The sequence below is a fragment of the Ictidomys tridecemlineatus genome, chromosome 2 (genome assembly GCF_052094955.1).
Source record: "Ictidomys tridecemlineatus isolate mIctTri1 chromosome 2, mIctTri1.hap1, whole genome shotgun sequence".
Lineage (NCBI taxonomy): Eukaryota > Metazoa > Chordata > Mammalia > Rodentia > Sciuridae > Ictidomys > Ictidomys tridecemlineatus.
The window spans coordinates 86,065,543-86,089,071 of NC_135478.1; the positions used below are offsets into that span (position 1 = coordinate 86,065,543).

At 57.8% G+C, this 23,529-nt stretch overlaps 1 protein-coding gene across 1 annotated transcript; it reads left to right on the top strand.

Annotated features, from left to right (window-relative positions):
- The first annotated feature begins 405 nt into the window (after positions 1-405).
- Positions 406-17,606, top strand: LOC110597274 (putative RNA-binding protein 19). The gene is given in 16 exon segments (XM_078027113.1): positions 406-727; positions 2,530-2,688; positions 3,022-3,211; positions 4,654-4,895; positions 5,887-5,968; positions 6,217-6,236; positions 8,887-8,986; positions 10,710-10,781; positions 11,562-11,765; positions 12,308-12,458; positions 13,047-13,160; positions 13,538-13,623; positions 14,456-14,467; positions 14,580-14,689; positions 15,288-15,488; positions 17,390-17,606. Coding segments are annotated over 16 exon segments (2,094 nt in total). The 5' UTR covers positions 406-544; the 3' UTR covers positions 17,558-17,606.
- The last annotated feature ends 5,923 nt before the right edge of the window (positions 17,607-23,529 follow it).

Consider the following 23,529-nt stretch of genomic DNA (forward strand, 5'->3'; position numbering starts at 1 on the left):
GAAGTGGCTACTGGGCAGCGGCATGATGATGATTATGTCCTTGTTCCTAACCTTGTAGCAGCCACACAGAGCACCAAGACATCCTGTGTGCCTCGTGAGTCCCATTTCTTCACCAGTGAAGTGAGGAGGGCTTGCCTGAGGGCGTGGCTCCAGTGTAAAGCCTGGACTGTTGGGAGTCATCAGGGCTCAAAAAAAATTTCCCCATCCCCCAGAAGAGCCATCCAATGGTGAGCCCTGCTGGCTCACATGACCCTTACCCACCAATCAGAAACCACTCCATGCCAACTGTCAAACCCTTCAACAGTTAAACTGTCATAACTGTCAAACCACCCCTGGTTTTATAAATATACAGAGCTGTTCCTGAATAAACAGGCATTTTCTTTGACAACGAGCCTTGTTCATTCTTTCAGGGACCTGACCTGACGGGCACAGCACACTGCCACCTCCTTGTCTCTGGTCGCCCCTAGAGTCCTGGAGCCCCGGGTTTCTAGCCATTTGTCCCTTTGCTGAAGGACTCGCCAACTTCTCCCACCTTCTGTTCCAGATGAAGGAGGAGGGGTTCAGGCAGCTCTTCACCGCCTTCAGCGCGCTGACCCACTGCAGCCTCAAGTTCACCAAAGACGGCAAGTTCCGCAAGTTTGGCTTCATCAGCTTCAAGTCCTAGAAGGAGGCCCAGGCTGCGCTGAACCACTTCAACAAGAGCTTTATTGACAAGTCCCAGATCACAGTGAGTGAGCCCCCCGCAGTCTGACTGGGCACAATTCAGGAGCCACTTGTCAAAAGAAACTAACTTTATTTTTAGAACACACACACCACACCACACCACACAGCTCCTCAGGAAAAACCCTCAGAGCCCAACTGCCACCACTGGCTTCCCACAAGCCTCTCAACCTCCCACCCTCCTCCTGCTCTTGAGGCCGATTGGCTGAGTCGCGTGGGCGGAGCCAAAAAAAGTCCCCCAATGAGCAGCTCCGTAGTCTGAAAGGGCAGGGAAACAGCCCAATGAGCATCACCGCAGCGGAGCCAATCAGCTAGATGTTTCTGGGGCCCCTGTGAGCCAATCATCAGCTGGCAGCTGAAATTTTGCTGGGGCCCCTTTGGCTGTGGCTCTCAACACCCCTGCCTGCCTGTCCAGAGTGTCACCCACTGCTCCACCTTGGGTCCCAAGGGTGAACTTTTTAGGACCTGAGGCCTTTGTCCTTCCTCAGCGGTTCCCGCTCTTCTGTGTGTAAGACTCTCCCGGAGCCAGTCAGACTGCTGCTGGGCCCGCCCTGGGCCTTGGCTCAGTGAGGGAGTCACACAGAAGAACAGGCCTTCTGGAGCCTCGGTGGCACCTGTGCTGCCAGCCAGGAGGGCACTTGAGCCACAGGTGTGTGTCCTCCACTGCCTGACAGCAGGCGCTCAGGAGCCATTAGTCCCTGTCCTCAGGAGCGCTGGCAGACGCAGGTGCTGAGTTCAGGCGCTCAGTGGGTCAGGGACCCTGAGAGAACTGAGCAGGACCCACCCTGGCCAGGGAAGGGTCAGGAAAGTTTCCTAGAGGAGGAGGTCCCACAAGGGTCACCCACAGGTGTTCATTGACATGATAAAATGTCCCTAGCCTTTTGCTGAGAAGGGAAAAGCCAAGATGAAGCAGCATAGAGCCGAGGCGACACACGGCCTCACCTCTCGCTCTGTGTGGTGTGGGCGTGGTGGCCTGCGGGGTCACCAGGCGCTGGTGGTTCATCTTTGGTGACAGGAGTTGGAGTCACAACCTTTTGACCTTCACCATAGACTTAAGGGACTGCTGTGGAAGTCCACGCAGCCAGGATGTGACCAAATGGCAGGCTCTTTCTTTGGGAAGGGTAGTTGGTGACCAGGGCGTCCTTACCTGTCTGGGAGTCGTCACTCCTGGCTCCCAGCAGGACTGGCCTCACCAGGGTCACCTCTGAGAGTGCGTTGGAGGCTTTGGTCTGGAGAGGTCTGGCTCAGGCTTCATCCTCAGCACACTCCTGGCCCCACAGCCACCCCGTCTCCTGTTACCTTGGAGGTTCTCCCAGACCAGCAGAGCTTGCCTCATGGTCACTGGTGATCCCAGGAGCACGGGTGTCCCCTGCACCCGCCCTTGCTGATCACTGGCCTACATCATCTCATTCTGTACTCAGAGCCACCATTTGGCATGGATGGTCCTGAGTCCCCAGTCTCTGTCCCTGAGAGCCTCGGTCACCTGGGGCAAGTTGTTTCACATCTCTGTGCTCCAGTTTTCTGGTCTTGAATTGGGGAGAGCTGTGGCTTCACTGCCCGCTGTCCGGAGGCTCAGCGTGTCCACGGTCCTCGCGGGGCACTCGGATGCTGCATGAAACTCCCCAGTAGACGGTAGCTAGTGTGGTGCCTTCGCAGAGGACAAAGCCAAGGCGGGGTGGTAGTCCTCTGCTTCCGCTCTGCTAGTGGCAGCTGCCTGTCTGTAAAGCCCAGGTTCCCAGATGCTGAAGGGTGGGACCCTCAGGACTGTGGCTGTCACAGCAGGTGTGACAATCGCCCTTTCTCATTCAGGTGGAATTCTGCAAGTCCTTAGGGGACCCAACAAAGCCCCCAGCCTGGAGCAAACATTCCCAGAGACCAAGGCAGCCCAAGCAGCCCTCACAAGGCTCTGCCTCCTGGAAATTAAGAAGGTATGCAGGTGACCGCGCCAGCACCCGCCTATGTGAGCAGGTGGTGGCTGTGGAGGCGTCTGTAGTTCCATCTGCCCTCCCCCTCCCATGTGGCCCTCATCCTCTGCCTCTGTTTTTAGGATGACAAGAAGAAAACTGGAGCAGGTGAGTCTGTCCTGTTGACCGAGAGGGCGGGGGCAGCCAGTCGGAGAGGTGCAGGCTGGTCCAGAAAGCAGAGCCCACACCTCGAGTGTCCTGCCATGTCCCTGTGGACTCGGGGTCCACCAGAGATGGGGAGGATGCTCGCCCTGCTGGGAGTTTAGAGGACTAAGCCCCACTGAGTCCCCTCTGCCTCTTCTCCTGTGTCCCTGCTGCCTGCCTCCGGTGCCTCCAGCTGAAGGAAGACACCGAGTTCCAGAAGTTCCTTTCAGTTCACCAGAAGTGGACACAGGTGGCCACTTGGGCAAATGGTGCCCTGGACACAGCCCCCAGAAGGAAGAGCAAGCCGACCAGTGACTATCTGAACTTTGACTCTGATTCTGGGCAGGAGAGTGAGGAGGAGGCTGCTGAGGAGGAGCTGGTAGGTGAGGCTTGGGCATTGTGCCTGTGCACCTGTGTCCCTCAGCTGCAGCCCTGTGGCCCACCAACACCTACTGGCAGGCACTGGCTGCCTCTCCCTCAGACACCAGGCCTGGGGCTGTCCAGACATGCTTTCTAGTGGGGGGATGAGGTCACCTGCAGGAAGGTCTGCCATGGCTGCTCCTAGTCACTTGCTTGTCAGTCAGCAGTGTTCGCCTATTGCATGCTGCATGCTGGGCTCTGGGGATGTAGTGCTGAGCCATAGACAGGAATCCTGCCCCGTGGTGCTGTCAGCTGTCATTGTGGTGAGAGGAGAGGAGTAAACAGATGAGCACCCAGGGACACGTCATGGGGTCACAGTCGCTAAGGAGAGGAAGCAGGAGAGCTTGGGAGGGAGCTGCCAGGGAAGGCCTTGCAGGGTGGGTGAGCCTTTGTCCTCTCAGCTTCAGCATGCTGGGGCAGCTGGTGGCTAGTGACCGGCTGCAGTATGGGGTGGCAGCTCTGGTTGGGGGTCGGTCAGGCTGGCTGAGGGCAGAGGATGTGAACGTAGCGTCACCTGTGCACCTGGCAGGGTTTCTGTGCTAAGCTGCGACCTGGAGGACTTGTGGGACATGGTGAGACACATAGCTGGGGGCAGAGGGGGTCGCAGACCAGGGCACAGCATCACAGGGGTTCAGGACAGGAGAGCACACGGCTGCAGGGCAGAGTGGCTCTGGGCACTGGGGCAGGGAGGGTGGGGCCCAAGGAGCTCACACAGGCCTGGAGCAGAGCGGGTGGGGCTCCATCCTCAGCGTCCAGAACTCATGGGTGGGGGTGTGAGGCTACAAGGACAGTCGTGACAGCTGCGCAGACACACTTCTCCCTTCTGGCTGTCTCTGTAGCACCCCTCAACAGCTATCGTATCACCAGGTGTCTCCTGTAAGCTATTCACACCTCTGTGCTTCCCGAAGGGTAGCAGATAGCAGGTGAGTTAGCCAGGGGCCCAGCACTGGAGCTGGGCTGGGGTGAGGTCCTAATGTTTGGGGTGTTTGCTGCCTAAGTAGATGATCGAGCGTGGCTCCCACTGGGGTTATGTGGGTGGCCCTGTGAGATGATGGGTGGGTACCCTGAAGGGTTCACTGTAGAAATGGTTCTACTGTGTAAGTGCTTTCTGTGGCACGTGAAGCCCCTTAGTGTACATGACACAATTGGGAAGGTGACTGATGACCTGGAGGGGCCGTCCAGGGGAGAGCGTGGCAGGCGGCAGGGAGCCTTGGAGCTGTGTGTGTGGCACGGGAGCTTCGCCCTCTCACGGTGCCCATCAGAGGGTTTATTGGGCCCCTGGGCACCAGGGCCCTGATTGTGGTGAGTGTGGTCCACAGGCTACCCCCCAGGTTTCCAGCCCTGTGCTGCCTGAGTCTCTGGCTGCTCAGGAACATGACCTCCTCCCCGCCCCCTGCCCTCTCAGCAGAGCAAGGCCTGGAAGCTAAGGCGGCTGCCCAGCGGGGGCTGTCGGACATGGAGTACCTGAAGTCCAAGGTGGTGGCAGCCGAGTCCTCTTCCTCAGAGGAGGAGGAAATCGAGGACAAAGCTGTAAACTGTGACAGAGGCAGCGAGGAAGAGGAGTCCCCTGCCACCCCTGACCAGCCGAAGCAAAGGAGCCCAGGGGCCCTGCCTGGAACGGGGAAGCCACAGGAGCCCGGAGCCCAGGTATGTGCCTGCAGGAGGGACAGCGGGGGTTGTGTGCCTGTCTGGGGTTGTGGGCCCACAGCTGGGGGTGTGACGCGGAGGAGAGCCCAGCAACCCGTCACGCACTCCCTGATCCTCTGGGCTCATTGCCTGCTACACGAGAGGGGTGGCCTGCCGGGACTCTGGGCACGAGTGAGGTGTTGACGGCTGGGTTACTTGGTGTTCAGTCACAAGGTGGGCAGGTGTGGGTGGGCTCCTCGTTGATAGACATGCCTGGTGTCACTGGATGCCATCACAGTCACTCAGCAGGCGTTCTCCTGCCTCCATTTTATAGGTAAGAAAACTGAGGCCCAGAGAAGGGAAGTGACAGGTCAGGCCCCAGGTGCGGGTCTGTCAGGCTGTGAAGTTGAGATTGTAAAGGTGGACGCGACTTCCACCTGGAGTCCTGTCCTCCAGACACAGGGCATTGGACGTGCGTGCCTCCCAGTTCCTTCGGTGGAAGCTCTAACAAGAGGAAGGGGCTCTATCTGCCATCTCCTCTTCCCCTTGCTCTTCTCCACCCTCCTTTCTAATGCCCACCCTGTCCCTGTCCAGGAAGGTCAGAGGGCGAGGAGTTCAGTCTCAGCTCTGACCCTGTGTGACTGCTGGGTCCAGAGGGTGCTGCAGCTCCACAGGCCTCTCTGATCCTCATCTGGAAGGGACCTCCTCGTAGTGCCTGTGTGTCACCAGGCAAGCAGACTCAGTGGTAGCAAGGTCTCTGCCCCGGGTCTCCTTCCATCTCCCCTGGCTTTTGATGGCCTGGGTGCCCTGAGCCCTGGCTGCAGCCCTCAGAGGCAAATGGAGACCCGCAGCCGCCACCTCCACCTGTGCCTGGACCCTGAGCCCGTGGCGGGCACAGATGCGGCACTCTCGTGCTACCCCATAGCCTCCACTCCTAGAGCTGCCATGTCCCAGTCTGTCCCCTGCCACCGCTACCCCAGGGAATCCACTGTGGTCGTTTCTTTTTGTTCAGACAGAGAAACTAGCAAACCAGAAGGAACCCACCACGGCCCACACCATGAAGCAACGAGGAGCCCCTGTTCAGTGTCACAGAGGTAGGTGCTCTGAGGACAGGAAGATCACCTGGGGGAGCAGAGGGGGGTGGGAGGGGAGCTTCTGTTGCCTGAGGCCATTACTATCTTAGTGTCCAGAGTAAGAAGGAATATGAGGCCCAGAGGCTGAGAGATGACTTCAGGGAAGGAAAGGAGATGGCTGCCTACAACTAAAAAAAACGGCTTGGGGCCTGGGGAAGGCCGAGTGGTCAGTGTGGTCTCTATTGAGAGCCCTCACCCTGCTCCCGTAGGGCAGCTGTCTCGGACACAGGTGAGGGCGTAGGTATTGCTGCAGCCCTGCTCAACACTATTTCCAGAAACAGGCCGCAGGCCAGACGGACCACGCGCTGCAGCTACATGGCTCTAGGTCTGCGCCAGCAGAGGACCTTGCTTCATTTCCCTCCTGTGATGATCAGAGAAGCTCACTACAGGAGATTCTAAAGGACACAGCTACGTGACTAGAACCTGAAAGTCACCTACAACTGGGATGACCACGTGGGTTATCGTCCACACTGAGCTGCGAGCTGGGGTGTAGCCAGGTGGGGTGCCAGGGTGCAGGTAAGGTTGCTGCAGGTCTAAGGACTAGAGCTGGAGGTGCCAACTGTCCTTGGCACAGTGGGCAACCCTGGTCAGCATTCCTGTGTCCCACCCAGTGGCAACCACTGGTACTTTGGGGACATGCCTTCTTAGATGCTTTTTCCTGTACACTGACACTGGTCTGGTTTCTCATTCCCATTTTGGTTAGCAGCGTCCCTGCAGCAGGACTGTGCTTGCTGCCCACCACTGCCTTGTTCTGTAGTCTTCCTTCCTCAGGAGACGCCTTGATACACTTTCCTGATCTCCTAAAGTGGATGTGGGAGCTACTTACAATTTATGCTGCTAGAAATACTGAAGAAATTCCTTGTAATTAGGGGTCAGTTTTTTTTGGGGGGGTACCAGTATTGAACCCCAAGGCATGTAACTACTGAGCCACATCCTCATCCCTTTTTATGTTTTGAGACAGGGTCTCACTAAGTTGCTGAGGCTGGCTTTGAACTTGTGATCCTCCTACCTCATCCTCCAGAGCCACTGGGATTACTGGCCTGCCCACTGTGCCCAGCTAGTTAACTGTTTTTGAAGAAAAGATGAACCCCTGCTCTACTCCTCCTGATAAAATCAGGTTCCGATACATCAAGGATTTGAGCTGAAAAAGTATCTTTCTAAGCAATTTGTAAAGTTTCATGGGAAAAAAGAAAAAAAAATGGGTTGATTACCTACCTACCAGCCCAGAGCTCTGGAAGCCAGCAGCTGTCGTGAAGTCACAGTGGTTCATGCCTAACAGAGGCAGGAGTCTAGTGTCTCTAGTTTACAGAGATTTTTATGAAGGATTTACGACCCAACAGAAAAATAACACAAAGAACAGAAGGTTTTCAAGAACAAGAACTCGGGTGGCCAGTGCACATGTTTGGATTCTGTCATGATTATCAAAAAGCAAAATCAAAACTGGAGTTCACATTTTTCACTTGCCAAAATGGTACGCATCGTTCATGTTTGGCAATAAACATTTTCTTGCCTTTTAGAGGGCCGCGTGGAGCTCCCGGCAACATTACGGACATCCAGGCCTTTGCGGAGCTGGTGCCTGGCCAGGGCTTTGCCCCAGGTGAATCCCGGCACACCAGAACCTGAATGCGGGAACGTTCTTGCAGCCTTCCTGTTATTATTTATAACTCAACATGTTGATTTGCAGTCATTGATAAGAACAAAACCCCACATCAACCCTGAAGCTCCATTTCTGGAGAAGTGGTGTGTCCGTGGTTCTTGGAGGGGAATGGTCTATCCCTGCACAACATCTGGCTGTGGTCAGAGGTGCTCTTGATGGTGACATCTGTGGAGGGCTGCTGGCCTCTAGTGAACAGAGTCCAGGTGCGCTGTGTAAGCCCTGCCAGACACAGGACAGCCCCACAACAAAGAGTCACTAGCCCAAAATGTCACCAGTGCCAATTTAAACCTGGGTTAATTCACAGGGACACATGAAAATGGTATAAGATGACATATCACAGAAAAGAACATGATGACAGGGAAGACCCCCAAGGTGCCATGGCCAGTAGAAAAGGCCAGGTGTGGAGCAGGACATGGCTTCATCCCCAGAGGAACCTAGCTGTGTGTGACCCACCATGCTGGCTTTCCTCTGGGCAGGGGACGGTTTGGAAAGAATCTGGTAATTGCAAACTTGGATGCAGTAATGTGAAAGCTCAGAACTTGGCTGGGCTTCTTCCACTGACCTGGAGCACCCAGATGTGTCCTTCTGTCCTTCTGTCACCTTGTAGGACAAGCTACGTCCGGGTGGGGCCTCAAGGGCTTCCCCCAGTGCCCAGATGGGAAATGGATCTGTGGCTTTTGATTTGCAGAAGAGCCAGGAAGAGTGAGCTGGCCTCGGAATTAGGAACCAGTTTGGTTTCCTGATTTTTACTTTTTAGTATTTGTTAGAGTTTCACACCCTGAATGTTCACATATTTTTAAAAATGTGTTTAAATATCACACATGTTCAGAGAAGGGAGTAGTTAAGAAGGTCAGGGGCCTCCCTACAGTTTGAGGTTTGTCACTGTGATTAACGTAGACAAATATCCGTGCTTTAAAGAGAAGTAAGAAAAGCCAGCTTTAACCCCAAGTATTTAAAAAAAACAAAAAACAAAAAAACAACTCCTTAGGAACAAAAGACCAGATGTAATGCCTTAACACTCTGCTGCTTATGTTACTATTTTTTATTACATTATTCGTTTCTTCTTCAGTTTTTATTTCCCAGTTTTTCTTTATGGTGGAGGAGAGATGAGTGTGACTTAAAGGAAGGAGAAAAACTGTGATCACTTGGTTATCTTTTCTGGTCCAACACTTTGCTCCTTATCTCTTTATTGGGTTGCATGGTTTCTTGGGGGACTAATAAGGGGCAAAATTTGTCCTTGCAGAAAAATGTCCTGGAATTCCTGGCGCCCCTGAAACCAGTGGCCATTCGAAAAGTGAGAAATGTGCAGGGGAACAAGACAGGTAAGGCCTGGGAGCTGGGTGGATGTGCGGGGGAGGGCTAGCCACATGGTTGTGGAGGTCCCAAAGCAGCCTTGTCCCTTCTCCTCCTTGGGGTCCTCAGTTCTGTGGATGTGGCTAACTGTTCAGGATGCGGATCTGTGTCATCCTTGCCTCTGGCTGCCTGGCATATAGTGTCAGAATTTTCTCCTCCACTGTTATAGTAGGTTCCCCTGTTCTGTTCATGTAGATGCCCACAGGTCTGGGTTTGCTGGGCTAAGTCCATGGGCGGCTCTGCCAGCGGGCAGTGCTCTACCTCTCTGCACATGCGTGGTGTTGCCCGAGACCACATCTCCCCAGGTGTCCGCTCCGGGCTGTGAGCCTCCCCACCTGGCTGTCTCGAGGCAGTGAGCATGGCTGGAAGGAAGGTGGATCTGGGAGAGGTGGGCACCTGCCCAGCCTAGTGGCCAGCTAGGCCAGAAAGCCATAGGAGACCAGTGGCAGAATAGCCACATCTCAGAGAACCATACTAAGGCTCTGTGGCCACTGGGTGTCTGGACCCTGGGGTTGGGAGTGCCTTGGCAGGAAGAGGCCACCTGGGCAGAGTGGTCAGGTCTGGCCGAGCTGGCACCCAAGGAGAAAGGTGCTCCTGTGGGGTGGTCCAGTGCCCTTGGTATGTTGGGTCTCATCCCTCCCCAGCTCTCCCGCCCAGCTCACCAGACTGATCGTTCGGGCAGCCTTTACTCCTGGAGCCCAGCAGAGGGCAGTGTGAGGGGCGGGGGACAGAGCCCCTGCCCAGGTTCACAGCCTAGCCAGCCACTTAGGAGCCCTGTGACCTGGGACAGGAACTCAGCCTCCTTTCCTCCTCTGCATAAGGGGTCAGACCTGTCGTGCAGTTGGGAGGGGTCAGGGTCAGCCCCGGACTGTGTGAGCACTGGGAATGCTCAGAGTGCAGCTGTTGGTGTTGGTGCTGGTGGTGGGGCCACAGGTTCATGGCGCCTCAGAGACCAGGCAGGGAGCCAGGAGGAAGGTACCTGCCTTGCTGGGGCTCAGGGACAGCATCTTGGAGGCCCTGGAGATGGAGAGAGCCAGCACCTGAGCATGACGCTGTTGAAGGCAGCAAATGACCCAGGTGGAAGTGTGGGGGTGGAAGCTGGGCTGGGCCCTGGGACTGTAGTAAGTAGGGAAACCTGGGCACAGTGGAGGTTTGGGGCTTAGGACAGCCTCGGGTTTAGAAAGCCCCGCTGACCAGTGCAGGGAGGGCCGCTGGCAGCTGGAGGTAGTAGAGGCTATTGCTTGTGTGGGCTGGGGAGGATGCTGGGGGAGACTGTGGTGGTGTAGACGGGATGCTTCTCGGCGGCTTCACAGGTCAAGGCCCAGTGAGGTTGAGGCTGTGGAGGCCTCTGCACCTGCTTGTTGCTGTGTAGTCACCCACAGCCACCTGCAGGGTGATGTGGAGGTGACCCTCCAGTGCTGGGCTGGGTTACAGCGGCCATCATGAGCATTTCTTCTCTGCAGAACATGGTCAGGGAAGGGGTGAGGCTGGGAGGGAGGCACAAGGGGCCTGGTTTTTGCGCCTTCACCCGCAATGCCAGGTAGGTGCTGAGTGCTCCCCCAAAGGGTGGCCAGGTTGGGTGTCAGCCTATGCCATGGCGGCTCCCGCTTTCTGCACCTAGCCAGGTGCCCACGTCCTCTGACTCCAAGCGTTGGCAGGGCTGGCAGTTACCTTGTCGTGGTCCCCTCTCAGGGTACATCTTCCTGGATTTCAGCAGCGAAGAGGAGGTGAAGAGAGCCCTGAAGTGCAACCAGGAGTACATGGGTAAGGAGGCGCAGCGCTGCATCCCAGGCTCCCTGGCTCCCGCGTGGGTCCTGGCTTAGGTGCATGTGCTGAGCGTCCCCTCCTGCTACACGCTCTGAGCACTGAGGGTCCAGCAGTAAACAGGCTGCAGAGAGGCAGGCAGTGCTGAAGGAGGTCATGGGCACATGGCCCTGGGACACCGTCGGGCAGGCAGGGTATGAGGCAAGGGCCGGGAGGAGGAGGAAGGTCTTCTCGAGGGTGGCCGCCAGGCCGCAGGGGCACGTGAAGCTTGGGGTGAGCAGCAGGCCTGCCTAGGGTGCAGGGTTGGTGGAGGTGCGGCAGGTGCACTGTTCCTGAGCTGGGACGTGGTCCTCAACCCATCTGTGGCATGGATGCCTCCCGGGGCAAGTGTGTGGGGAAGACAGGGGTCCCCAGGAGTCCTGCCAGTGAGTCAGGTGGAAGGTATTGACTGTGCTGTGGTGTAGGTGGAGGCAGGCGATCCCTGAGCCCTTGGGAGGCGCGCGGGCAGGTGATTGTCCAGGGTGGCTGTCACAGCAGCCTTTCCCAAGACAGAGCCGCCAGCAGTGCCTGAGAGTGGGCCAGAGCCCAGAGGATATGTCCCTGTGGCTCCCGAGGGCTCAGGCCACATGGCAGGCCATAATAGGGCCCAGGAGCATGGTGCTGGTCGTGGCCCTCCTCGTCCGGAGCATCTGGTGGGCAGCAGTGAGAGGCCTGGGTCACCAGCCAGGCCTCTGGCAAGGTCTGGGCCTCCCCGGAGCCCTGACCCCTCCGCTCGTGCAGGTGGACGCTACATCAAGGTATTCAGCGAGAAGCAAGTCCCTATGGCCAAGGGGCCCCTTCAGAAGAGCGCACAGTCCTGGCAAGGCCGGATACTCTGGGAGAATGAGGAGGAGGAGGACCTGGCCGGCTCTGGAAGACTCTTTGTGCGTAACCTGCCCTACACAAGCACCAAGGAGGACCTGGAGAAGCTCTTCTCCACCTACGGTAGGACCTGCTCCTGGGTAGCCCCCGGCCCTGGGCAGCCCCCTCCACCTCCCTCTAGCTCTTGGCCTTGGACAGTGGCCCCAGCTGGGGTCTCCTCATCTTAGAACAGGGCTTGCTGTCCCTCCCTGCTGCAGATGTAGGACATCTTTTGCTCTCTGAACTTGAACTTGGATTTTCTCTTTTTTCTTTTTTTCTTAATGGTTCTGGGGATTGGAACAAGGGGGATTGTACCACTGAACTGCATCCCAGTCCTTTTCATTTTTTATTTTGAGTCGGGGTCTTGGTAGGTCAACGATGCTTGATCCTCCTGCCTCAGCCTCCCAAGCCGCTGGGATTACAGGCACAGACACGATGCCTGCAGACCTGGGATTCTCACTCTCTCTCCAAACACCGAGCTGGAGAGGTGGAGGCGTTTTCCTGGGCTTCCTTGGCTGCTTGGTGTTGGGATCCAGCGGCCGCACAGCCCCCAGTGCCCGCAGTGCTCCTCTGCCTGGGAAGGCTGTCCTTCCTCGTCTTCCATCCAAACGAGCTTCAGAGATGAGGCCACAGCCAGGGCCCTTTGTTCTTCCCTCGGTCGTTACTTCTTGGACTAGGAACTTGCAGGCCTGTGGTCTTTGCCTTTGTCACCTTCATGTTCCCTGAGCACGAGGTGAAGGCCTACGCGGCCATGGATGGACAGGTGTTCCAGATGAGGTGGCATGTGGGCACCAGGTCACTGAGCCTGGCGATGGAGAAGGCCACGCCGGGTGGCTGTATGAGCAGGCAAGCATCCACGTACCGGGTCCCAGGACCCACGGTGGCCTGCCATGTGGTCGCCTCCAGTGAACTACTTGAAGAGATGACGCTGTGAGAGTGGAGCTTGCTGGGATGTGTGGGTGGCCCTGAGGAATCAGGGAGCTGCTGCTCTCCCAGTGTCCCTGTGCAGTGTGCCCAGGCCCAGGCCAGGCCACCTCCAGTGCTCCTCCATCCATCTGCTCGTGGCATATTGGTCACGCGGGCACTGGGAAGACTGGCCCCTGCCGTGTGCAGCTCCCAGTGTCCTTGTGCAGGGTCCGCTGGGGGAGTCGGAGGCTGTGGGGTGCTCACAGAGGGGTACAGTCCCCTTGGCGTGGCTGTGTCGGGTGCTCCTAGCCTCAGCTGGACGGAAAGTGACAACATGGCTTTCTGTCTGCCGTCCCAGTCTCCCATCAGGACTCAGTGCTGAGTCCAGCTGGCTTATGACAAGGGGACAAGATGGAGGGCGGGGCTCCACTCACCTCCTGCTCTGTCCCCTCAGGGCAGGATGCTGCACGTGCTGCCGTCCACCATCAGGAAGGAAGCCAGGGAGGATGCAGATGTCCCCAGCTCATCCTACAGGAAGAAGAAGGCATCTGAGGACAAAGCCCGCAGCTCCAGGTCCTCGTCCGCCCTGTGAGGCCCCTGTGCCTGTCCAAGCTCTGCTGCCCCCCCCCCAGCCTTTCCCCAGCCGCCTGGGCCCTTTCCCTCTGTAGGGTGGGGCCTCCAGGGCCTCAGTGTCCCCACTGCACATCAGGAGAGAAGGACTGTGTCAGCATAGGTTCTGAGGTGTCACCAAGGGCTGGGTCCCTGGCACAGGGCAGATGCCGACACTTGTCAGGGCTTGGGTTTGCATCCTCACTTCAGGCTGGGTGCTCGCCCAGGACAGGAGAGCTGGCGGGGGGCGGGGAAGGCCGGCGAGGCTCATGGCACTTTGGTGTCTGTGAGAGGCCTCAGTTGGTCCCAGCCTGACCCGTTCTGCCTGCCCCTGCCCTCAGCACCCACAGCTGCAACACGCTGTTCATGGGGCCCAGTGCCGTGGCTGATGCCATCGCGCAGAAGTACAGTGCCACCAAGAGCAAGTGTTCGACCACGTGAGTGAGCCCGAGTGTCTTGCGCGCGTTGAGTCCACAGACTTCCTTCCAAATGCTGTCCACGGTCGCCCTCTGCTGGGGTCGATTCAAGCAAACCTCGGAGTGTTTTTCAGCCACTTGGCAAAGGACGTCCCTTGGTTCTGCCCATTAGCTGCTTTCTCCATTGTCCTTTACCCTCCCTCATGGCACTTGGGTCAGCGCTGACCGTTGGAGGTAGAAGGCCGGCCCCGAGTGTAATTGTGAGCGCCCCAGTGGCCACAAGTGTACAAAGAAACAGGCAAAACTAGTCTTAACGAGACACCGTCTTCAACTTGACGTCTAGAGCCTCGTCACTTTGACGTGAGCAACGTAAAAAGCCACACTGTGTTTCCTCCCTTCTTTCCACCAATCCACTGTATTTTGTGGGTAGCACGACCTGGATCTGAACATGCCACACTTCAGGTGCCTGGTCCTATGGTGGCTTGTGGCTGCTAGGCCGGGGAGGGCAGCCTGGCCTGAGTAAGAGGGACAGCCACAGCCGCTCAGGCCCCGCCAGTGCCCTCTGAGCACTGGGGCTCAGCAGCACATGGACAGAGGTCCTGCCTTGTAGTGCCTCCTAGAGGAGGCAGGGGAAGAAAGGAGGGCTTGGGGGAGCTGTGGCAGGAAAGTGGGCGGGTGGGGAGGTGACAGAAGCAAGGACTGGCTGTAATGGGGTCAAGGTCAGCGCATGCAGAAGCCCCAGGGCTGCAAGAGGAGCCTCACAGAGACCTGCCCACTGCGGGAAGGGAAGAGCCCAAGGGTGGGTGGGGATGCATGGCTGCGGAGGGCAGAGAGCTAGTGTAGTGCCAGACCATGGTCCCCACCTCAGTGCAGGTGGGTGACAGCACCCTGAATCCCCTCCCCACTGGGCCTGCTCAGCTGGCTAGGCCTTGCCTGAGGGGCCCGGCCTCCTCTTCTCTCTCCACAGGACACCAAGGGCGCGTGGCCGTAAGTGTGGCCCTCGGGGAGACTCAGCTGGTCCAAGAAGTGTGACGCTTCCTCATCGACAACAGCTTCATCCTGGACTCTTTCAGCCAGGTGGGTGCCCGCTGCCCCACTGTCCCCACTTCTAAGGAGTCGACTGCTGCTGCTCCAGAGCTGTGGACGGCCCAGGGGAGGCTGGGGGTGTGGGGGGGTGTCCTGTGGTGACTGAAACCAAACCAAGAGCTCAACCTCAGAGTCGCCCCTCCCAAGGACAGGGACAGCCAGCTCCTGGGGTTGGTGGGCTGCTCCTGGGGGCATAGGCTCCTCACTGCTTCTGCTTCCCATGCCTGTGGCCGCAGGTGGTCCCCAGTGCCAGGAAGAGCCCTCCATGCTGAGGTGCCGATCTCGATTACTGCCCAGCGCAGGGTGCCTGGGGGGTCCAGCGGGGCTGTGGTCAGTCACTATCAGGATCTGTGTGACTCAGCTGGGGCTGGGATTCGATCCCAGGGGTCTCACAGGGCGCCCTGGGCCTTCGCCCTCAGCGGAGCTGGCTGTTGGCTGTGGAGCCAGCGGGTGGCGCCTCCTGGGTCCTCCCAGGTGCCTGGCTACTGAGCCCCCAGGTGCGCACCTTGACTAGAGGCCACCGGGTCAGTGCCAGTGTCCAGCTGAAGAGCCCTGCTGCCGTCCCTCACGTGGCCTCTCCTCTCTGCAGGCGGCAGCAGAACGAAGCAAGACTGTGATTCTGGCCAAGAACCTCCCAGCAGGCACCCTGGCGGCCGAGCTGTGGGAGACCTTCAGCTGTTTTGGGCACCTGGGCCACGTGCTGCTGCCCGAGGGTGGCGTCACTGCCATCGTGGAGTTCCTGGAGCCCCTGGAGGCCCGCAAGGCCTTCCGACACCTGGCCTATTCCAAGGTAGGCCGCTGGGAGCTGCTGCGGGGAGAGGGCCCGGGAGCTGATGTGCCCACTGCCCAGCACGGGCTCGGCCTGGCTCCACCTTGGTGGTGGCCCACCCTCTTGCCCTCCCTGAGGATGCTGCAGGAAGCTCCCTGGGCCCCTGTCCAGCTCCGGCCGTCCTCGGCCTTCCTTTCCTGCCTTGACTTGGGTCTCTCTGGTTGGCTGTGGTGCTGTCCGTGCCTGTGGTGAGCTGTGTGCAGGGCCGTCCGTGTGTGCACACACGTGTATCTGCAGCACAGGGGCCTCTGGGGCTCCATGACAGGTGGCTGTGAGCCAGGTGGCCTAAGACCACACAGTGCACCTGCCGCAGAGCTGGCAGGCAGGCAGGTGTCCAAGAGCAAGGTGTGGCCAGGGCTTCCAAGGGCTCTGGGGAGGACCTGTCCTGCCTTTGCCCACTACTGGGCTCCCGGCATCCATCAGCTCCCTGCGGCACTCCCGTCTCTGCCCCGTCTTTATGTGGCTTTCTTCTTGGTCCCAGATCCCTCTCCTGGGATTACAGCCCACCCAGATAACCCCGGACCATCTCGGGGTCTTGATGGTACTTGCAGGGAATGCACTGATAGGTCTTGGGTGTCTAGATGGCCATCTCTTGGGGAGCCACCTTTAACCCACCACAGGTCATTTGTCTGCTAGGCCCCTTGGTGCATTGCAGGCCGTGGTCCCCAGTCACCCGCAGGCAGGCCTTCCTGGACCCTCCAGCCCTGGGGGGTTCCCAGCTGGGGCCCTGCCCACTACACCATCAGGGCTTGGTGAGAGCCTGGCCTGCAAGACCGCGGTGTCTCTGGTGGCCCGTCCAGGAGCCGTGTCTGGACTGCAGCCGCCCCTTCCTTCCCCGCTGCTTCAGGAAGGAGTCCCCATCACCAGAGTGGACGATGGTGAAGGCATGTCCGGGGGCAGCCTCCCCTTTGACTCTGACAAGTGTTTTCTTCACTGACCGCTCCCGTCAGCAGCCTCGACTAAGGCCCAGTGACCCGAAGACACACAGCTCCTAAGTGGCCGCCAACTGTCAGACCCCCAGGCTGCTCCCTCTCCCTCCCGAGCACATTTGTTTCTTTTTCTTTTTTTTTACCAAGGATTGAATCCAAGGGTGTTTACCCACTGAGCTACATCCCCAGCCCTTTTTTATATTTGATTTTGAGACAGGGTCTCACTATCAAATATAAAAGCAGGGTCTTACTGCTTAAGGTTTTGCCAAGTTGCAGAGGCTGGCCTCAAACTTGCTAACCTCAAACTTCCTATCCTCCTGCCTCAGCCTCCCAAGCCACTGGGATTACAGGTGTGCACCACCGTGCCCGGCTGCTTGTTTTTTTTTCCCCCTGGGCATAATTAATCTTTGAGACTTGAATGCAGTATGAAATTTGAAGAGTCCCAAAGGCTGTAAGTTGACAAGTCTCCCTCCCACCCTGCCCTGTAGCTACCCAGGGGCCTTCTACTGAGGTGACTATTAGCAGGGGCTGTCTCAACCTTTTTTAAGAAACCCCTGGCACACAGGTCGCCTCTGAACGGCAACAGGAACGCTCTTGGCTTTGTGACCCGCTGACTTCCCCTGGAGCTGCCCTGTGCCAGCAGTTCCTCCCCTTGTCACAGTCCCCATTTCATCCTCTGACTAGAGAAAGCGCACAGGGCACCTGGAACCCACCGCAGGTCAAGGCAACTGAGACATGGCCTTTGCCTCTCAGCCTGGGCCCGAGTGTTTTCCTCAGGCACCCAGAGCACTTGGGGTTCTGGGCTGGGCGTCTCCTGGCTCCTCTGCACCCATCTTCTGCACCCTGGGGCGCGTCATCTGCACATGGGACTGAGTCCCTCTCAGCTGTGTCCCGTGACAAGGACCCACAGTGTTGGCACCTTTGCCTCTGCAGTTCCACCATGTCCCCCTGTATCTCGAGTGCGCTCCAGTTGGCGTCTTCTCCAGCACAGCCCCACAGGGGAAAGAGCCCCAAGAAGCATCTGCAGAAAAGAACATGGTGGAGCCAGAAACTGGTAAGAACAGGTTAATATCCTGGATGGGCAGGCGAGGGATGGGCTGAGAGCCAGGAGCTGTTCAGCAGACCACTGCTTCAGGGCTTTGTTCATCCACAGACCAGCAGGTCTCGGTCTCTGATTATGCAGGTGTTAAAACATCCCTGAAAAACAGCATAAGAGCCGGGTGATGAGGCCCACGCTTGTCACCCCAGCAGCTCAGGAGGCTGAGGCAGGAGGATCCTGAGTTCAAAGGCAGCCTCAGTGAGACCCTGTCTCTAAATACAATACAAAATAGGGCTGGGCTGGGGCTGAGTGGTGAAGCACCCCTGAATGCAGTTCCTGGTACCAAAAAAAAAAAAAAAAAAAAAGAGAGATCAGAATTACGAGTCCAGGGGCTGGGGATGTGACTCAAGCGGTAGCGTGCTTGCCTGGCATATGTGCGACCGGGGTTCAATTCTCAGCACCACATACAAACAAAGATGTTATATCCCCCAAAAACTAAAAAAAAAAAAAAAATATATTAAAATGCTCTTCCTCTCTCTCTCAAAAAAAAAAAAAAGAAATATAAGTGCAACGTAATGTAGCATATTTTTAGTTTATCAGCTAACAGTTAAGAGAAGAAAACCTAGATCTCTTCGTACCCAGAAGAGCCCATGAAAGCCCAGAGCTCCATAGGGGCTGAGGGGCTGGGGGCCATGTTCTTGGAGTGCCTCAGCGCCCTCTGGTGTCCAGCGACTGCACAGGCAGGAAAGGAAAGACCAATGTGTGTCCCCAGCCACAGGGGTGCCGGCCCCCTGGGTGCCCCCTCACAGTGGGGCATTGGAGGCAGGATGAGGTTTTCCTTCAGGACTGTGGTGCACACTGCAGGTCATGGCTTGGCCCTGGCCCTCGCCCCGTCACGATGCCAAAACCTGAGACCCTCCCCATCCCCCAGCTGCCCCTAGGAGACAGGCAGCTTCCCATGGAACCACGTAGTCTGGAGACCACGACCACGTCTTAGAATAGACACCTGGAGGGAGGTTCTGAGGACTGGGTTGTTTGACCCAGATGTTAAGATTTGACCTTCGCCCACCCCCCCACACACAGGGCTTCCAGTTGCTCAGTTTACTAAGATAAGGATTTTCCTCTTAAAGATAGACCTTCTCTTGTTTACCACCCTTGTTGTTCTCGTATATTTACAAAAAATTTAAGTGTTTTACAGTTTAAAAAAAAAAAAGTAGAGGAGGAGTCGTCTCTGGTCAGCTAATGTCAGTTGGATTCCGCGGCCTTCTCTGAGCACAGGCCTTCCACCATGCCCACGGCTCATGTCCACTCCCCATGGGTCTTCAGGATTGGCCATCTGTGCCGCGTGAGGTGACTGCCCCTCGCGGCTGGCTGCTGCCTGAGTTTGTTCCCACCAGAGGGTCCACGCCACAGCAGCATCTGCCTTGCTGACTACAGCACCCTGCGGAGTGTCAGGCTCCGGGAGTGACAGAAGGCAGAGTGGCACCTGCTCCTTGCCTGCTGGCCTGCCCTCCACATCCTTCCACTCAAGAGCCACTGCTGGGGAACTGGCCGCCATGCTGGTGACATGGACAGTGCCGTCCTTGGCTCCTGCTCTGGGACTGGGCTGGCTGTGTCCTCTCAGGCTGTTTCTGACCCTGACAGAGAGAGTGGTGCCCACGCACCCTCCTGAGGATGCGGGAGATGCCCTGGTGGCCACCGACACCCCCACGTGGTGGTGTCGGTGGCCACCAGTGGCTGCTGTAACCACCAGTGGCTGCTTCCCAGGGTGACCAAGGCAGACGTGGCATGACTGTCCCCAGCATCTCTCGGCTGGTCACAGGTGGTGTCAGATGGGCCCTGGGGGCATACGGGCTCTAGAGCATGAACAATGGCTTCTTGGCACCTGTGTCCAGACCCTGTCAGAATGCTCCTCTCTCCCCAGTCCCCCGTTTGGTTTTGAGGCCCTATCCCCTGTCCTCAGGTCGGTGTTGAGTGTCCTGACAGTGTCAAGCCATTGGAGGGGCTGGCTTCTGCTCACTGGCTGACAGAGGAGGCCTCAGTCTGGATCTGCTCCAGGAAGTGGTGCGATGTCCACCCGCTGGTTCTCGTTACCTCCTGGGTCAGCGCCCTAGCCCATCTTTCTCTTCTGACCATGTTGCCTACACAACCCCACGTCCTGGTCCCCTGAGCTATGTGCCCTCTCCCCTGCCGCTCCCCACCCCACTCTCTGCCCCTTGTTCCAGATGTCATCTTCCCCAGGGTGACAGGAGGGGGACCCGCCATGTCTTGGGCTGGGCGGGGCAGGAGGGCAGCTCTGGCAGCTCTGCTCCACTCTCTGTTCTGGTCTCCAGGGGGGCGGCTGTGTTATCTCCCACCACCAAGACCCTCACCTCCAGATAAAGGGCACTGGGTGGGGGGTGCTGGAAAACTGCTCGTGAGTGATAACAGCCCTGCCAGCGGCCACTGGAGCCCAGAGGGGACAGCGCGCACATTCTGCGCCTGATTGTAATGAAGCCTGAGCCCTGGATCTGCCTGTGTGCTGCAGTCCACCTCTGAGCCACTGACATCCACACCTGGCTTGGCCTCTAGAGGTGCAGCTAGCAGTGTCTCAGGCAGGTGGCCTGGAGTCTCTGGGGCCAGCTGTGGTCCTTGTGGTGTCACGGTCATTCCTGGCGTGGTGTGGGACATCAGGGATCAGCGTTTCTCAGTGATGTGCAAACAGCAGCTCAAGAGCATTCTCAGGAGTAAAGGCCCTGGAGCTGAAGGCCCAGCCAGGACCATCTAGTTCAGATTGGAGACTGAGCTTCAGAGAGGCTGCTTCACTGTCCTGAGGTCACACAGCTTATTAGAAGCAAACCCAGTGCACAGGACTCCTGTCCCAGCACCTGAGTGAAGAGCCGTGATTGGGGTCAGTCCTCTTGGGTCTGGATCCTGGCCTCACTCCGGCCAGTGGGTGACTCCTGCAGTCTGTCTGTGCCTAGGTCATGAGACATGAGTAGAAGCTTCCCATTGGGTGGTTTGAAGGTCTGACTGGGACAGTGAGAACCTGCAGTACAGGGTCCCATGCTTTACGCACCTGCCTGCTGCAAGTGTGTGCGTTGGGGTCCCCACTCCTCCTGCTCCCCGCCGCTCGCCTCGTGGACGGTACTGAGCGCCTGCCTGTCTTTGGTCCTCAAGATGCAGGCAGAGCCACATAGAGCTGGCCGCAGCCGGGCCCCAGGGAGACAGAAGGGAAAGGGAAATACAGGGTAAGATGTGACTTAGAGGGTTTTTGTTGTTGTTGTTGTTTGTTTGTTTGTTGTTTTTTTTATTAATTATTTTGGCTTTAAGCACTGAGGGCAGTGAGGTCAGGCCTGGGGTCAGTAGGCTCCATGTGTCCAGACTGACACCCGGCTTCTGCAGCGAAACCCTCAACGGCTCCATGCCCCAGTCCTTCCTTCTGTAAGTGGAGCAAGAACCAGCCTAGCTGCCACCTCGGGAGGCCTGGGGGACTGGCCATCACTCACCGCCTCAGAGCGACCCAGGTCTCCACAAGGCAAACTTGGGAGGACAGTGTTGGGCAGGGCTGCGTGGTGGCTCAGCCTTGTTGGAGAGGTCCCGGGCCCAGGCTCTGAGTCAGAGCCTTTGCAAGCCCTCAGGTGGTCCTGAGCTGTGTGCATGGTGGGCAGCAGCAGCACCCATCAGCACCCAAGGCCTCCCTTGTTCCCATACCTTGGCACCCAGATAATTCTCAGGCGTAGCAAAAAGGATGGATTGTGGGCTTTCGCCTCATTTTCAAGGGAAATGACCCCAATGTAGAATTTCTAGAACATTCCATCACATCGGTAATCCTGCACCTCCCTGGCCAGCAGGTAGTGGGCAGGCACAGGCTGCCTGGACCCTCCGTCAGCCCTGGACCTTGTCCTGAGGCAGTTGTCCTCTGCCCACATGTTGTCCAGCCCCGAGTCTTCAGAGCATGAGCAGGGACGATCCTTTGTCCTTTTCACAGCCATGCAGTCCCATCCAGCAGCCTAGGCCTTGCAGAATTGGTGGGTGCAGAATTAGTGGGGTGCAGTGTGAGTCAGCCCGATACTGTCCTGGGTGTCTGTGCGTGTGGCCACAGTGTCTGCTGCTCCTTTATTCCCAATAGGCCTTGGGCCACCAGGTAGTGGGCATCCAGGACAGTAGACCAGAGGAGATGCGGTCCCTATCCCCAGGCACCCGCAGTAGCTGGGGGACATAGGAGCTGGTGGCTTCAGCACAGGAGGCTGAACCAGGAGGGCCATGGCAGGACTGCTGTCTCCAAGTCAGACTGGGGCCTGGAGGCAAGGAGGCCAAGCAGCCTGGTGGCAGAGGCTGAGGCGGGAGGTGCCCTGGAAAGGGAGGCAGACTCCCGTTGAGAAGTGGCTTCTGTGCCCTGCAGAGGTTTGGACTGTGGCCTGGTGGGCAGCCACGGAAAGTTTTAGCAGACACTTCTGTGGCATAGAAGTTAGAGTCCCTTGCCTCCGTCTGCTCAGGTGCTGGAGCAGAGGGCCACGTCTGGGGCCTTCATCAGCAAAGACGGCCTGCCTTAGGGTTCTGGAGGCCAGAAGCCCAAGGCCAGGCATTGGCAGCAGTGGCTCCTTCTGAGGGCTGGGCGGAGAGGGGCAGCCTGTCCAGCCCTCCCTGGCTGTGATGGCATCCCTGTGCCCACAGGGGGTTTCCTGCATAGGCCTGTCCTGGGTTCGATCCCCACACACCTTTTAAAGGACACCAGTCACTCTGGCTTAGGGCCCACCCCAGTGACCTTGATTGACTTGATTATTGATGCAAAGAGCTGGTCTCAAGTGAGATTCTGACACCTGGGGTCAGGCCTCCAGTGCAAGACCCAGGGGCTCATGGCTCTGCCCCTGTCGTTTCTGTTCTTGAGCACTTCAGACCAATTTGGGACATGAGGAAGGGCAGCTAAGTGCCACATTAGTGGTAGGAGGGTTGAGGCCTGCGGATTCCAGGAGGGGAGTCGTCCCTGAAGTGCAGCAGGTAGATCAGGCTGGACGCATGTCAGCTCTGTGCAGGCTGCAGGGACACATTGGGCAGTTCTTGGCATCCCCAGTGTTCCCTGCCCTCGGTTCCTGGCCCTCTGGATGCCAGCGCAGGCACAGGTCTCAGTGCAGTAGAGGTGGAGGTGGGAGCTGGCCAGCCAGGCTCAGGGAGTCCCAGCCTTTTGGGACCCACCAGAGTGCCCCAGCCCACAGAGTACAGTGTGCAAAGAACAAAGCACCCTATGAAGTGCGGGGAGGAGGGGGGGCAAAGACGCAGGGAGTGTGTCAGAAGGTCAAGGGGCAGTGGGACACCTTGTACTTCAGTGCCCGTGGGACCCCCACCCCTGCATGGTGACACACACACCACACACACACACACACCATACACACAGACCTCAGCTCTGAGCCCCACTTACCTGCAGCTGTTTGAGGGCTCTCTGGGCTTGCTCCAGCTTCTGGTACCCCACAAATCCAAATCCCATGGAAAGCAGCACCCCTGAAAGAGGGGGAGTCCCCAGCCAGTGGGGCACAGAGTGAGCCCAGGACCTCCGCTCCCCCCCATGGCTCCTCTCCAGGCCCACCTTCTGACTAGCCTTCCCGCTGAGCCTGCCACCTGAGGCTCAGGACTATTAATCCTCATGTCAATCATCCCTTAATTAACTTCATCATAGAATCCCGCCTTTGGGAGGGAGCAGGACTGAAAGGGATGACCATCTTGGTGACCAGGAGGCCCTCCACCAGGATAGCCCCGGCACACTAGTGCACAGGATGAGCCCACACGCTGTTGGGCACCCAGGGCTGCCTCCTGTCCAGGATTCCGGGCCCTCCCATCTGGCTCCTGGTCTCAGAAAGTCCCCCTGGGGAGGGCCAAGAGCCATGGCTCCACCCGGCTCCCCACTCCGAGGTGGGAGGGCAGGAGTGCCAGCAGCCCATCCCAGGGGGTCTGCTCTGACTGTGTGTGTGTGTGTGTGTGTGTGTGTGTGGTGTGTGTCACCATGTGGGGGCAGGGGTCTATGCAGGAAAGCCCCTGTGCATACAGGGAGACCATCACA